General features: G+C 44.1%; 1 protein-coding gene across 6 annotated transcripts in view; it reads right to left on the bottom strand.

The window, feature by feature from the left end:
* SMARCA2 (SWI/SNF related, matrix associated, actin dependent regulator of chromatin, subfamily a, member 2) overlaps positions 1-13934 on the bottom strand; it is a 631684-nt gene that overhangs the window by 457400 nt on the left and 160350 nt on the right. For 5 of the 6 annotated variants that reach the window (XM_063913944.1, XM_063913943.1, XM_063913946.1 and 2 more), the window contains exons 4-6: positions 11713-12090; positions 11401-11502; positions 10275-10515 (exon numbers count right to left, since the gene is read on the bottom strand). In XM_063913944.1, coding sequence (XP_063770014.1) covers positions 10275-10515; positions 11401-11502; positions 11713-12090 — 721 coding nt within the window. The remainder of the gene's footprint in view (positions 1-10274; positions 10516-11400; positions 11503-11712; positions 12091-13934) is intronic. The other variant, XM_063913948.1, reaches the window with a different exon arrangement.

The following is a 13934-nucleotide window of genomic DNA, read 5'->3' as shown; positions in this document are numbered from 1 at the left end:
CACTAGGACGTCAGAGAAATATTAATTGATCAGTGTTAAGTGGTTTAGAACTGCTATTATTTTTTGCATAAAGATACTAAACTAGTGGGTTGTTGAACAGGTCATGATGCACATTAAGAAACTAAGGACCTAATTCAGAGATGTACATAAATCCAATGTTTACATACATTTCCAATGTTTTGGGATCTGAGTATATGACAATCCGGATGATTTTGTTGGAAATGCCCGAAGCGCTGTATCATGAATGATACGCTGCTTACGTTATGAGCGGTGACAAGCAGTGTTGTAGAAAATGGAAATCCTTGGACGCATCTTCACTGACTTCAGCAGAGTGAATTTCTTGGTCATCCTGAATAACTTGAGGTTTACGCAAATGATCAATGTTCACACAGACGATCCATTGCTGCGTCTTCAGATGCAGTAGCGGATCACAATAGCCGACCGGAGGAGTCCATTTACACAGGACACCTCCTTCGTCATTAGCAATTTATCACGCAGTGGCTGTGTGATACAGATGTGTCCTCATACATCTTGCCTCAATACGCCACGCAGCAGGAGATTCTTTTTGCCAAAAATACATCTTATTTGCATCGCTAGGAAAACACTGTAGCATAACATTTTTTTATGCAGATATTGGTGCGGTCGCTCACAGAACATAGGTATGCCACATATTTTAATCAGCATAAGCTGCTTGTTCGTCCTATATGCATAATTTTGCGAATAAGACACATTTTAATTGAAAAAGTCACACTAAAAGACTCCCGCGCTACCAAGTCACGCAACGGCATGGCGTGACTAGGACTGTTTAATGTGCAGGGAGGCTAGATGTTAATGGACATATCTATATGTGTCCATCTATGAATCTCAAATATGCTCACATCCATGCTGACCCCCAGTATTTCACCCAGATCTTTGATTATCTTACAGCGGAGGGTGGACAAGATGGCATAAAATCAGCTAATGATGATGATGTCTTATGCTGACTCCGCTATCGGCTCCAGGCTGTGCCCCATACACAACCGGAGTTTGACTGGGGTGCTACACCTGTCAAACCATAACGCAGGTGTCTTAAGGTGAGCTCAGGGAGGACAGAAACCTCCAATGGAGCACAAGGGCAAAAGCTCGCTTTCAGTATAAATACAGACTGTGAAAGCGGGGCCTCACAATCCTTCTGACTTTTTGGGTTTTAAACAGGAGGTGTCAGAAGAGTAATCCAGGCTGTGCACTACACACAGCGCGAAAAATGTATACAGCTAATTGATACCCCGCAATTTATCAAATTAACCCTGTAAATTTGCTGTTGTCAGGGATTTTTTCACCTATTATCAAACTTCATGAGAAGGAGCTTGAACATCAAGCCACCTAACTTCAACTACTCTAATACAGAAGCCAGAGATAGGGTCAATCCGTTCTTTGCATTTACAATTAAAAAATAATGTATTTTCTATAAAATTGGTTGGTGTATTGTTTTGCTTAACAGGTCTCCTACATGGATAGGGTACAACTATGCAATGTTCTGTCATTTTCTCACTGCAGCAATGCTCTGCAGAGGTCTGAAGGAAAAGCGCAATTAGCACTTAGAGGCCTGGTAGGATATAAAGGAAGATACGGTCTCAGATCCAATTTGATCCTGCCTTGATAATCCCCTTTGTCCTTTTCTTCTTAATGCAAATACTTTAAATATTATTAACGTTCATCTGTCCGGTCCCGTACTCTAATTTGGGAGATGAACGAACATGTAACTACAAAAGCTCCTTTTTCTTTTTAAAACAGAATCATCAAGGAAAAATGTTTATTAAGCAGAAAAAAAAAACAACACAGAAAGGCAGAGCTGTAGACTGACTCATGTATAAAAATTTATGTTTTTGTGTTATAACAGTACAATGTAATAATATAATAAACATAACAATAGAAAATAGCCAACTGGTAAAATAAACACACTATTGCACTCTACCATATACAATTGATAATCAAAAACATTCTTGTAATAATTAGCTTTTTATCAAGATCACAGTAGTGTGATATTTAACCATGAGGGGGGGGGCAAGTTGCCCTTGCACAGGTGTAGAGACAGTGCCATTAGCACTTCAATTCGTCCCCTACCTGGCCCAATCTCACCTCAGTATGGTAGATGCTACATGAACCGAAGAGGACCTCATCTAAGGATTTACTTTGGTGTTGGCAAGGGAAAGGGGGAGCATGATAGAAACTTTCAAATATATCAAGGCTTTTAACGGGTGTGGTATGGAAGCTAGATAGTAACTAGGTCAACAGAGTCGAGGTCGACAGTAACTAGGTCGACAGGGTCTTTAGGACGACGTGGTCTAGGTAGACATGAGTTTTTAATGTTTTTTTGGTGTTGTTTTCTTCGTAGAGTGACCGGGAACCCCAATTAGTTCACAGTGTCCCCTCGCATGGCTCGCGGCTCCGTGCAAGGTGCTTCGCTTGGCACAGATTACCGTTCCAATCGTAGTCCACGTGGATCGTTAAGTATGAAAAGATTCAGAAAAAGAAAAAGATTCAGAAAGAAAAAAATTGTGAAAAATTCATGTCGACCTTTTGACCTGTCGACCTAGAACATGTCGACCTAGAGACCCTGTCAACCTAGAAACCCTGTCAACCTAGAAACCCTGTCAACCTAGAAACCCTGTCAACCTAGTTACTGTCTACCAAAAGTGGTCGACCTAGATAGTGTCAACCTAGAGACCGGATCCCCTTTTAACAAGGTACAAGAGATAGACAGTCTTCAAAGAAAAAGTAGCAGTAGAACATGAGGACATGCACTGAAACTGAATAGAGGTAGGTTGAAAGGAAATCTGGGTAAAAATTACTTTATAAAAAAGGGTAGTGGACAAGTGGAATAGCCTCCTATCAGAGGTGGTAGATAGTAGAGCAATTTAAAGATGCTTGAGACAGACATAAATATGTACTTACAAAGAACTAAGGAGATCAAATTCTACATTTCTGTGTTTAAACTAGCCACTGGAATTATAGAAGCAATAGGTTTTTAGGCACAAATTCTGCCTTAAAACTAATTGCCACTTTAAATCTAACGGCTATCTGGACAAAATTGTGAGTGTGGGCTAGGTTCAAGTTTGTAAGTAAAGCAATAAAGCAAGCAACTGGGCAGAACCATGTTGCACTGTAGGTGGTACAGATGTAATATGTGCAGAGAGATTTAGATTTGGGTGGTGTGTGTTCAAACTGAAATCTAAATTGCAGTGCAAAAATAACGCTGTCCAACATTTGTGGGCTACATGCAAAAATCAACCAGTATTTACCCTTCACAGAAGAAATAATAAGAATTTACTTACCGATAATTCTATTTCTCGGAGTCCGTAGTGGATGCTGGGGTTCCTGAAAGGACCATGGGGGGAATAGCGGCTCCGCAGGAGACAGGGCACAAAAGTAAAGCTTTTACAGGTCAGGTGGTGTGTACTGGCTCCTCCCCCTATGACCCTCCTCCAGACTCCAGTTAGGTACTGTGCCCGGACGAGCGTACACAATAAGGGAGGATTTTGAATCCCGGGTAAGACTCATACCAGCCACACCAATCACACCGTACAACTTGTGATCTAAACCCAGTTAACAGTATGATAACAGAGGAGCCTCTGAAAGATGGCTTCCTAAACAATAACCCGAATTAGTTAACAATAACTATGTACAAGTATTGCAGATAATCCGCACTTGGGATGGGCGCCCAGCATCCACTACGGACTCCGAGAAATAGAATTATCGGTAAGTAAATTCTTATTTTCTCTATCGTCCTAAGTGGATGCTGGGGTTCCTGAAAGGACCATGGGGATTATACCAAAGCTCCCAAACGGGCGGGAGAGTGCGGATGACTCTGCAGCACCGAATGAGAGAACTCCAGGTCCTCCTTTGCCAGGGTATCAAATTTGTAAAAATTTACAAACGTGTTCTCCCCTGACCACGTAGCTGCTCGGCAGAGTAGTAATGCCGAGACCCCTCGGGCAGCCGCCCAAGATGAGCCCACCTTCCTTGCGGAATGGGCCTTAACAGATTTAGGCTGTGGCAGGCCTGCCACAGAATGTACAAGTTGAATTTTGTTACAAATCCAACGAGCAATCGACTGCTTAGAAGCAGGTGCACCCAACTTGTTGGGTGCATACAGTATAAACAGCGAGTCAGATTTTCTGACTCCAGCCGTCCTTTAAATGTATATTTTTAAGGCTCTGACAACGTCCAACAACTTGGAGTCCTTCAAGTCGTCTGTAGCCGCAGGCACTACAATAGGCTGGTTCAGGTGAAACGCTGATACCACCTTAGGGAGAAAATGCGGACGCGTCCGCAGCTTTGCCCTATGTCGAATGGAAAATTAAATAAGGGCTTTTATAAAACAAAGCCGCCAGTTCAGATACTCTCCCGGCCGAAGCCAGGGCCAGTAACATAGTCACTTTCCATGTGAGATATTTCAAATCCACCTTCTTTAGTGGTTCAAACCAATTTGATTTGAGGAAATCTAAAACTACATTTAGATCCCACGGTGCCACCTTAGGCACCACAGGAGGCTGTATATGCAGTACTCCTTTGATAAAAATCTGGACCTCAGGGACTGAGGCCAATTCTTTTTGGAAGAATATTGATAGGGCCGAAATTTGAACCTTAATAGATCCCAATTTGAGACCCATAGACAATCCTGATTGCAGGAAATGTAGGAAAACGACCCAGTTGAAATTCCTCCATCGGAGCACTCCGCTGCTCGCACCACGCAACATATTTTCGCCAAATACGGCGATAATGCTTCGCGGTGACTTCCTTCCTTGCCTTTATCAAGGTAGGAATGACTTCTTCTGGAATGCCTTTTCCTTTTAGGATCTGGCATTCAAACGCCATGCCGTCAAACGCAGCCGCGGTAAGTCTTGAAAAAGACAAGTACCCTGCTGAAGCAGGTCCCTTCTCAGAAGTAGAGGCCACGGATCGTCCGTGACCATCTCTTGAAGTTCCGGGTACCAAGTCCTTCTTGGCCAATCCGGAGCCACTAGTCTTACTCCACTTTGCCGTATAATCCTCAATACCTTTGGTATGAGAGGCAGAGGAGGAAACACATATACCGACTGGTACACCCAAGGTGTTACCAGCGCGTCCACAGCTATTGCCTGCGGATCTCTTGACCTGGCGCAATACCTGTCCAGTGTTTTGTTGAGGCGAGACGCCATCATGTCCACCATTGGTTTTACCCAACGGTTTAATAGCATGTGGAAAACTTCTGGATGAAGTCTCCACTCTCCCGGGTGAAGGTCGTGTCTGCTGAGGAAGTCTGCTTCCCAGTTGTCCACGCCCGGGATGAATACTGCTGACAGTGCTATCACGTGATTCTCCGCCCAGCGAAGGATCCTGGCAGCTTCTGCCATTGCCCTCCTGCTTCTTGTGCCGCCCTGTCTGTTTACATGGGCGACTGCCGTGATGTTGTCCGACTGGATCAACACCGGTCTTCCTTGAAGCAGAGGTTCCGCCTGGCTTAGAGCATTGTAGATTGCTCTTAGTTCCAGAATGCTTATGTGAAGAGACTTTTTCAGGCTCGACCACACTCCCTGGAAATTTCTTCCCTGTGTGACTGCTCCCCAGCCTCTCTGGCTGGCACCCGTGGTCACCAGGATCCAATCCTGCATGCCGAATCTGCGGCCCTCCAATAGATGAGCCTCCTGCAACCACCACAGAAGGGATACCCTTGTCCTCGGCGACAGGGTTATCCGCAGGTGCATCTGAAGATGCGACCCTGACCATTTGTCCAACAGATCCCTTTGCATGGAATCTGCCGAAAGGGATTGCTTCGTAAGAAGCTACCATTTTTTCCCAGGACTCTTGTGCATTGATGTACAGACACCTTTCCTGGTTTTAGGAGGTTCCTGACCAGGTCAGATAACTCCTTGGCTTTTTCTTCGGGAAGAAAAACCTTTTCTGAACTGTGTCCAGAATCATCCCCAGGAACAGCAGACGAGTTGTCGGCATTAATTGGGATTTTGGAATATTCAGAATCCATCCGTGCTGCTTTAGCACCTCTTGAGATAGTGCTAAACCCATCTCTAGCTGTTCTCTGGACCTTGCCCTTATTAGGAGATCGTCCAAGTATGGGATAATTAATACGCCTTTTCTTCGAAGAAGAAATATTATCTCGGCCATTACCTTTGTAAAGACCCGAGGTGCCGTGGACAAACCAAACGGCAGCGTCTGAAACTGATAGTGACAGTTTTGTACAACGAACCTGAGGTACCCCTGGTGTGAGGGGTAATTGGAACGTGGAGATACGCATCCTTGATGTCCAAGGATACCATAAAGTCCCCTTCTTCCAGGTTCGCTATCACTGCTCTGAGTGACTCCATCTTGAACTTGAACTTCTTTATGTACAGGTTCAAGGACTTCAGATTTAGAATAGGCCTTACCGAGCCATCCGGCTTCGGTACCACAAAAAGAGTGGAATAATACCCCTTCCCTTGTTGTAGAAGAGGTACCTTGACTATCACCTGCTGAGAAAACAGCTTGTGAATGGCTTCCAAAACCGTCTCCCTTTCTGAGGGGGACGTTGGTAAAGCAGACTTCAGGAAACGGCGAGGTGGCTCTGTCTCTAATTTCAACCTGTACCCCTGAGATATTATCTGCAGGATCCAGGGATTTACCTGCGAGTGAGCCCACTGCGCGCTGTAATTCTTGAGACGACCGCCTACCGCCCCCGAGTCCGCTTGCGAAGCCCCAGCGTCATGCTGAGGCTTTTGTAGAAGCCGGGGAGGGCTTCTGTTCCTGGGAAGGAGCTGCCTGTTGCTGTCTCTTCCCTCGTCCTCTGCCTCGTGGCAGATATGAATAGCCCTTTGCTCTCTTATTTTTAAAGGAACGAAAAGGCTGCGGTTGAAAGGTCGGTGCCTTTTTCTGTTGGGGAGTGACTTGAGGTAGAAAGGTGGATTTCCCGGCCGTAGCCGTGGCCACCAAATCCGATAGACCGACCCCAAATAACTCCTCTACGCATCGCCTGTCCACTGTCGTGTCCATAAAGCTCTTCTGGCCGAAATGGACATAGCACTTACCCGTGATGCCAGTGTGCAGATATCTCTCTGTGCATCACGCATATAAAGAAATGCATCCTTTATTTGTTCTAACGACAGTAAAATATTGTCCCTGTCCAGGGTATCAATATTTTCGATCAGGGACTCTGACCAAACTACCCCAGCACTGCACATCCAGGCAGTCGCAATAGCTGGTCGTAGTATAACACCTGCATGTGTGTATATACCTTTTTGGATATTTTCCATCCTCCTATCTGATGGATCTTTAAGTGCGGCCGTCTCAGGAGAGGGTAACGCCACTTGTTTTGATAAGCGTGTTAGCGCTTTGTCCACCCTAGGAGGTGTTTCCCAGCGCTCCCTAACCTCTGGCGGGAAAGGGTATAAAGCCAATAACTTCTTTGAAATTAGCAGTTTTTTATCGGGGCACCCCACGCTTCATCACACAAGTCATTTAATTCTTCTGATTCGGTAAAAACTACTGGTAGTTTTTTCACACCCCACATAATACCCTGTTTAGTGGTACCTGTAGTATCAGCTAAATGTAACATCTCCTTTATTGCCAAAATCATATAACGTGTGGCCCTTTTGGAAAATACGGTTGATTCGTCACCTTCACTACCGGAATCAGTGCCTGTGTCTGGGTCTGTGTCGACCGACTGAGGCAAGGGGCGTTTTACAGCCCCTGACGGTGTTTGAGGCGCCTGGACAGGCACTAAGTGAATGTCCGGCCGCCTCATGTCGGCAAACGACTGCTTAAGCGAGTTGACGCTATCCCGTAATTCCACAAATAAAGGCATCCATTCTGGTGTCGACCCCCTAGAAGGTGACATCCTCATATTTGGCAATTGCTCCGCCTCCACACCAATAACGTCCTCATACATGTCGACACACACGTACCGACACACAGCAGACACACAGGGAATGCTCTATACGAAGACAGGACCCACTAGCCCTTTGGGGAGACAGAGGGAGAGTCTGCCAGCACACACCAAAAAGCGCTATATATGACAGGGATAGCCTTATGATTAAGTGCTCCCTTATAGCTGCTTTTATATTAATATATTGCCATTTATTTTGCCCCCCCTCTCTGTTATACCCTGTTTCTGTAGTGCAGTGCAGGGGAGAGACCTGGGAGCCTTCCTGACCAGCGGAGCTGTGACAGAAAATGGCGCCGTGTGCTGAGGAGATAGGCCCCGCCCCTTTTCCGGCGGGCTCGTCTCCCGCTATTTAGTACATTTAGGCAGGGGTAAATATCTCCATATAGCCTCTGGGGCTATATGTGAGGTATTTTTAGCCTTTTTAAAGGTTTACATTTGCCTCCCAGGGCGCCCCCCCCCAGCGCCCTGCACCCTCAGTGACTGCCGTGTGAAGTGTGCTGAGAGGAAAATGGCGCACAGCTGCAGTGCTGTGCGCTACCTTAAGAAGACTGCAGGAGTCTTCAGCCGCCGATTCTGGACCTCTTCTTGCTTCAGCATCTGTGAGGGGGCCGGCGGCGTGGCTCCGGTGACCATCCAGGCTGTACCTGTGATCGTCCCTCTGGAGCTTCATGTCCAGTAGCCAAGAAGCCAATCCATCCTGCACGCAGGTGAGTTCACTTCTTCTCCCCTCTGTCCCTCGTTGCAGTGATCCTGTTGCCAGCAGGAATCACTGTAAAATAAAAAACCTAAGCTAAACTCTCTAAGCAGCTCTTTATGAGAGCCACCTAGAATTGCACCCTCCTCGGCCGGGCACAAAAATCTAACTGGAGTCTGGAGGAGGGTCATAGGGGGAGGAGCCAGTACACACCACCTGACCTGTAAAAGCTTTACTTTTGTGCCCTGTCTCCTGCGGAGCCGCTATTCCCCATGGTCCTTTCAGGAACCCCAGCATCCACTTAGGACGATAGAGAAATAAATATATTTGCATTGCACTATGGTTTGTTCCAGACACAGTTACTTGTGTCTACAAATCGCAGGCTATTACATTTAGGTGTTAGAATGATTTCAATAGAAGGTTTACATACAATTCAACCAAATGGCAAACCAGACTAGGAAGGCCTAATTCTATCACACTGTAGGAGTAGGTCCTGGGCTACGCACAGACTGAAAAAAAAACATTAGATTGTGAGTGAGTTGCGAACGGATTTGCAGCTGTCCGTCGATCGCTGAGATTTTTGCAAGCCGTACGCAAACTTGCATGGGGCAGGTTTTAACTCTGTCTGGGTGGCAGCTACCTGATTGCAGACCTCTGCAAATTCGCAGAGGTGCAATCAGGTCTGAATAACGCACATGAATTAACCAAGGCATCTGTTGTTATTCACTTATCATGCACTAATTTCTACACTAGAAACATGCTGCCATGGCTGGCTTGCAAAAGATCTAAACACTGGTAAGCGTAGACACATTTAGCTGACAACACTACTTTCATTGTTAATGTGCATGAATGATGGTCACAAAGGATTAAATGATCATGCTCGATTAAGCTTAGGCTACAACAGAAATATAAAATTGCACAATACTTCTAACATGAAAACTGGGCAAAAACCTATATTTACACTATAACTATATATATATATATATATATATATATATATATATATATATATATATATATCTATATTTGCACCATACAGATAATAATTTTATATTTTAATTATGTGATAATATATCATCAAAATATCCTAACATGGGTAAATTTTAACATACAGTAACAAAAATCTCAATGGAATTCAATTATTTGTACATCAAAATTTTGGTAAAATACACTGCAGACTTTGTTTTTAAGTTTGTGTACAAACTTAAAATAATTCTATTTAAGTTATTTTCAGCTACATACACGACAGTGCATGTTTTTTTTCCCCAAACATAAGTGTAAATTTTTTATTTGAAGTTGATTTTACCAGGAGATTCACTTATGAGACTCCATGTTCCCTTTGCATACACATATTCAGGAGCTGTATAAGACTGTGACTGCAAAAAGGGTCTCTCTGCTACTCTTTAATTACTTCTTTGTTACTAACACAGCACAACTTGATCTCTGCCTGAGCCAGTCAGACTCCAAGCTGCTCAGTGGCCACATGATGCAGGCGAGGGATTTATGCTCCAGTATGTATGCACCAAAGTCTCTCCACTCACTACAAAAAGGTGATAATCAAGCTATAGCTGCAATTATGTATGTCTGTGGAGCCAGATTAAGTGGATGAGGTATATGTACATTTATCAGCCAATCAAAAGCATTAGTAATGTAGTACAAGTGTAAAATGAAACAGATTATTACCTATATTCTCTTTCTTGAAGTATTTCAACAGGATCTAAGCCCTGTGGTTTCTGAATTGGGCTGATGCGATTCTGTTTCTGCTGAAGCTGAACAATCGGAGTAGGTGTCGGCTGCGGAACAGATGGACCTGGCAGAGCGACTGATGGAGGAGCTGTGGGTGGTGCAGGGGACGGCCTTCCACTTGAGGGTGGTACAGCAAGTTTCTGAGGAGTACTTGGTACATTAAGATCTGAGCTTTGCCCTGATAAGAACATTGAACAACAAAAAGAAATGATGGCATGCCCAAATCAACTAGAACAGAAGAATATAATGACAGGAAATTTGTGAATAAATACAGTGGATTTTTATTGTTAAAATGGCAGAAGATAATTTTGAAGCAAAACTCAAGGATGCGAAAGTAATGGGGCCCATACTTCTGAGATGGATTCCCCCAATTCCCTGTACTGCTGACGCCGGTGTCAAAACATGATCAGGATCAGCGAATCAGGGATTTTTTTAACATGCAGAATTTCTCCGATTCCCAGATGGATCACCGCCCGTCGCTGACCACAGATCGGTGAAACAGATCGTGGAATTGCGGTGCTGATCTATGGCCCGCATAAAGTAAAGCACTTTAGGATGGAAGCGGAGACAAGTATACTTAAAAAATAAATAAATAAATAAATCAGTCAGGGCATGGCTCAGGGTACATATATACTTGTATATTATGTTGTTGCCATTTGCTGAAGGTGCACTACTGGAACTTATTATTTATCCGGTTTAATATGCAAGAAAATAAAATTTAAATTTCATGCAAAAATAAATCTTTAAATTAAATAGGTGATTATGTATGACCATCTCATAATATTTTTTCTATTAATTCAATATGTACTCTATGTGGATGAGCAAATCCATATCTATGCTTAGAAAAACAAGTAAAATATCAGGAAAACCGGTATATAACTGACGTAACGGTGAAAGGAAGAAGGTATAAATAACCTTGTAAATATGAAGCCACTTGAAATACACGGATTCATAGATTTCAGATATTAGTAAAGAGATTTCTGCTGTTGGTGAACATAGATCCCTAAGCGCCACTAAATCTGCCTTCTACTGTCTATCTACGATAGGTCAATTTTGGACCTACCTTCTGCCCAGGGCTTTAGAGCCATGCTGGCAGCATGTCCAGCCATTCCAGGGGCTGGTCCTGCCCCAGCAGGAGGAACAGCCATTGGGTGCATTCCCATACCTTTAAACAAGAAACATGAATAAATACCAAACTGCAGAATGTTTAACGCATTACCAACCTAACCACACTATTATAAACAAAAAAATACTGATTCTCTTTATAGAACAGGAAATAAAGAAAAGTTATTGACAATTCTAAATTAAAGGAGTCTTTCAGAATAAATAATATTTACTTTAGCCTGTTATCAGCAAGCCAAAGACCTTTACTTACTTGGTGGTCTGCTGTAATTAGAAGGGGGCTGTTGTGGTGGTGGCTGTTGTGCTTGTGGTGGTGGCTGCTGCGGTTGTTGCTGTTGAGGAATTGCAGGCAGTGTCCTCTTTCCTTGGACGGCGAGTTGCAGATTTTCAGACAATGGCTGTCCTCTCGCCAGCATCTTGTAGGCCAATATTTGAGCCCGGAGTTGATGAAGCTGGACCTGGCTAAAGGCGGAGGGACCACGGCTGGGCTGGCTTATAACTTGTTGGTCACCTTGCATCATGAGTCCAGGCTGAGCTGGTGGTAACTGCGGGGGTGTTGGGCCTCCACCTGACATCGGACTAGCTACAAGTTCAGGAGCCCCCAATGGTGAAGGGTGAGGAGACATATATCCTAAAGAACATAGAGGGAACGCATAACTTTATTGTCCATTAAACACATGGAAATTCTATTTTTGCTACTTACATATGGTAACAACCTACACAAAATATACTGATAGATACAATAAAATTTCCATTTTAGAATTATTTGTAAAAATATTTCTACAAAAATCATTCAAAAAGGTGACTTATTTTTGGTGTCAATCTTATTAGTTGAAGCATTTTATAAGAATTAATCTCACATTCCTTCTAAATCAAAAAGCTTATTATAAAATGTATGTAAGTAAAAATGCAATACAATCAGAAATGTTGTAACAAATTTCAAATGTATCTAATATGGAGGCAGTGCATTCATACTTATTATGTAACCACTTTTAAATGACCAAAGAAAAACACAGTCTCACCTCTGTTACAAATTAATACAAAAATAAACAAACAATAACTTTGTGGAAATGCAAATCTTTATTGGCTATTAGCAAGTACACCTAAAGTGGACGTGTCACACATACTGTACATGATGGAGCCACCTTGGTTCCAGGGTAAATGTGGATGCAAGTAACCATCATCATAGCCTGAATAATAATAAGCAGGTTCAACTTACAGTCATTAGGCACTGGTTCCCAGTGAATTAGTAGGCTGTATTCTCAAATATTAGATGAGCACACAAAAACGAGTTTTATGGTAAGAACATACCCTTGTTAAAACTCTTTCTGCGAGGTACACTGGGCTCCACAAGGATTGGACAATGAGGTGTAGAATAGGATCTTGATCCGAGGCACCAACAGGCTCAAAGCTTTGACTGTTCCCAGAATGCACAGCGCCGCCTCCTATATCACCCCATCTCCCAGCACAGGAGCTCAGTTTTAGTTAACCAGCCCAATGCAGTAGCAGGAAAATAGATGACAACAGTTAGTAGCCACATACACCACACTCTCACGACAAGAGAAGTGTCAGCGGCTAATGCCATACCAACCCAAAGAAGTTAAGTGCGTCAGGGTGGGCGCATTGTGGAGCCCAGTGTACCTCGCAGAAAGAGTTTTAACAAAGGTAAGTTCTTACCATAAAACTCGTTTTCTGCTGCGGGGTACACTGGGCTCCACAAGGATTGGACAATGGGGATGTCCTAAAGCAGTTCCTTATGGGAGGGGACGCACTGTAGCGGGCACAAGAACCCGGCGCCCAAAGGAAGCCTCCTGGGAAGCGGCAGTATCGAAGGCATAGAACCTTATGAACGTGTTCCCGGAAGACCACGTAGCCGCCTTGAACAACTGTTCAAGGGTCGCACCACGTTGGGCCGCCAAAGAAGGTCCAACAGACCGAGTAGAATGGGCCTTAATGTGAACAGGAGCAGAGAGACCAGCCTTCACATAAGCATGTGCAATCACCATTCTAATCCATCTGGCCAGGGTCTGCTTGTGAGCAGGCCAGCCACGTTTGAAATCCAAACAAAACAAAAAGAGAATCAGATTTTCGGATAGAAGCAGTTCTCTTCACATAGATACGGAGAGCCCGTACCACATCCAAAGACCGCTCTTTGGGAGACAAATCAGGAGAGACAAAGGCTGGAACCACTCTCCTGATTAAGGTGGAACAAAGACACCACCTTAGGTAAATATCCAGGACGAGTCCTAAGAACCGCCTGATCACGGTGAAAAATTAGATATGGGGTACTACAAGACAAGGCACCCAGATCCGACACTCTTCTTGCAGAGGCAATAGCCAGCAAGAACACCACCTTAAGGGAAAGCCACTTAAGATCAGCTGAACCAAGGGGTTCAAACAGAGGCTCCTGCAACGCCTCCAAAACCACCGACAAGTCCCAAGGAGCCACAGGGAGGTTGGATACGCAACACACCC

This window comes from Pseudophryne corroboree, chromosome 1, assembly GCF_028390025.1.
Source record: "Pseudophryne corroboree isolate aPseCor3 chromosome 1, aPseCor3.hap2, whole genome shotgun sequence".
Taxonomy (NCBI): domain Eukaryota; kingdom Metazoa; phylum Chordata; class Amphibia; order Anura; family Myobatrachidae; genus Pseudophryne; species Pseudophryne corroboree.
This window is presented reverse-complemented; position numbering and strand designations above follow the sequence as displayed.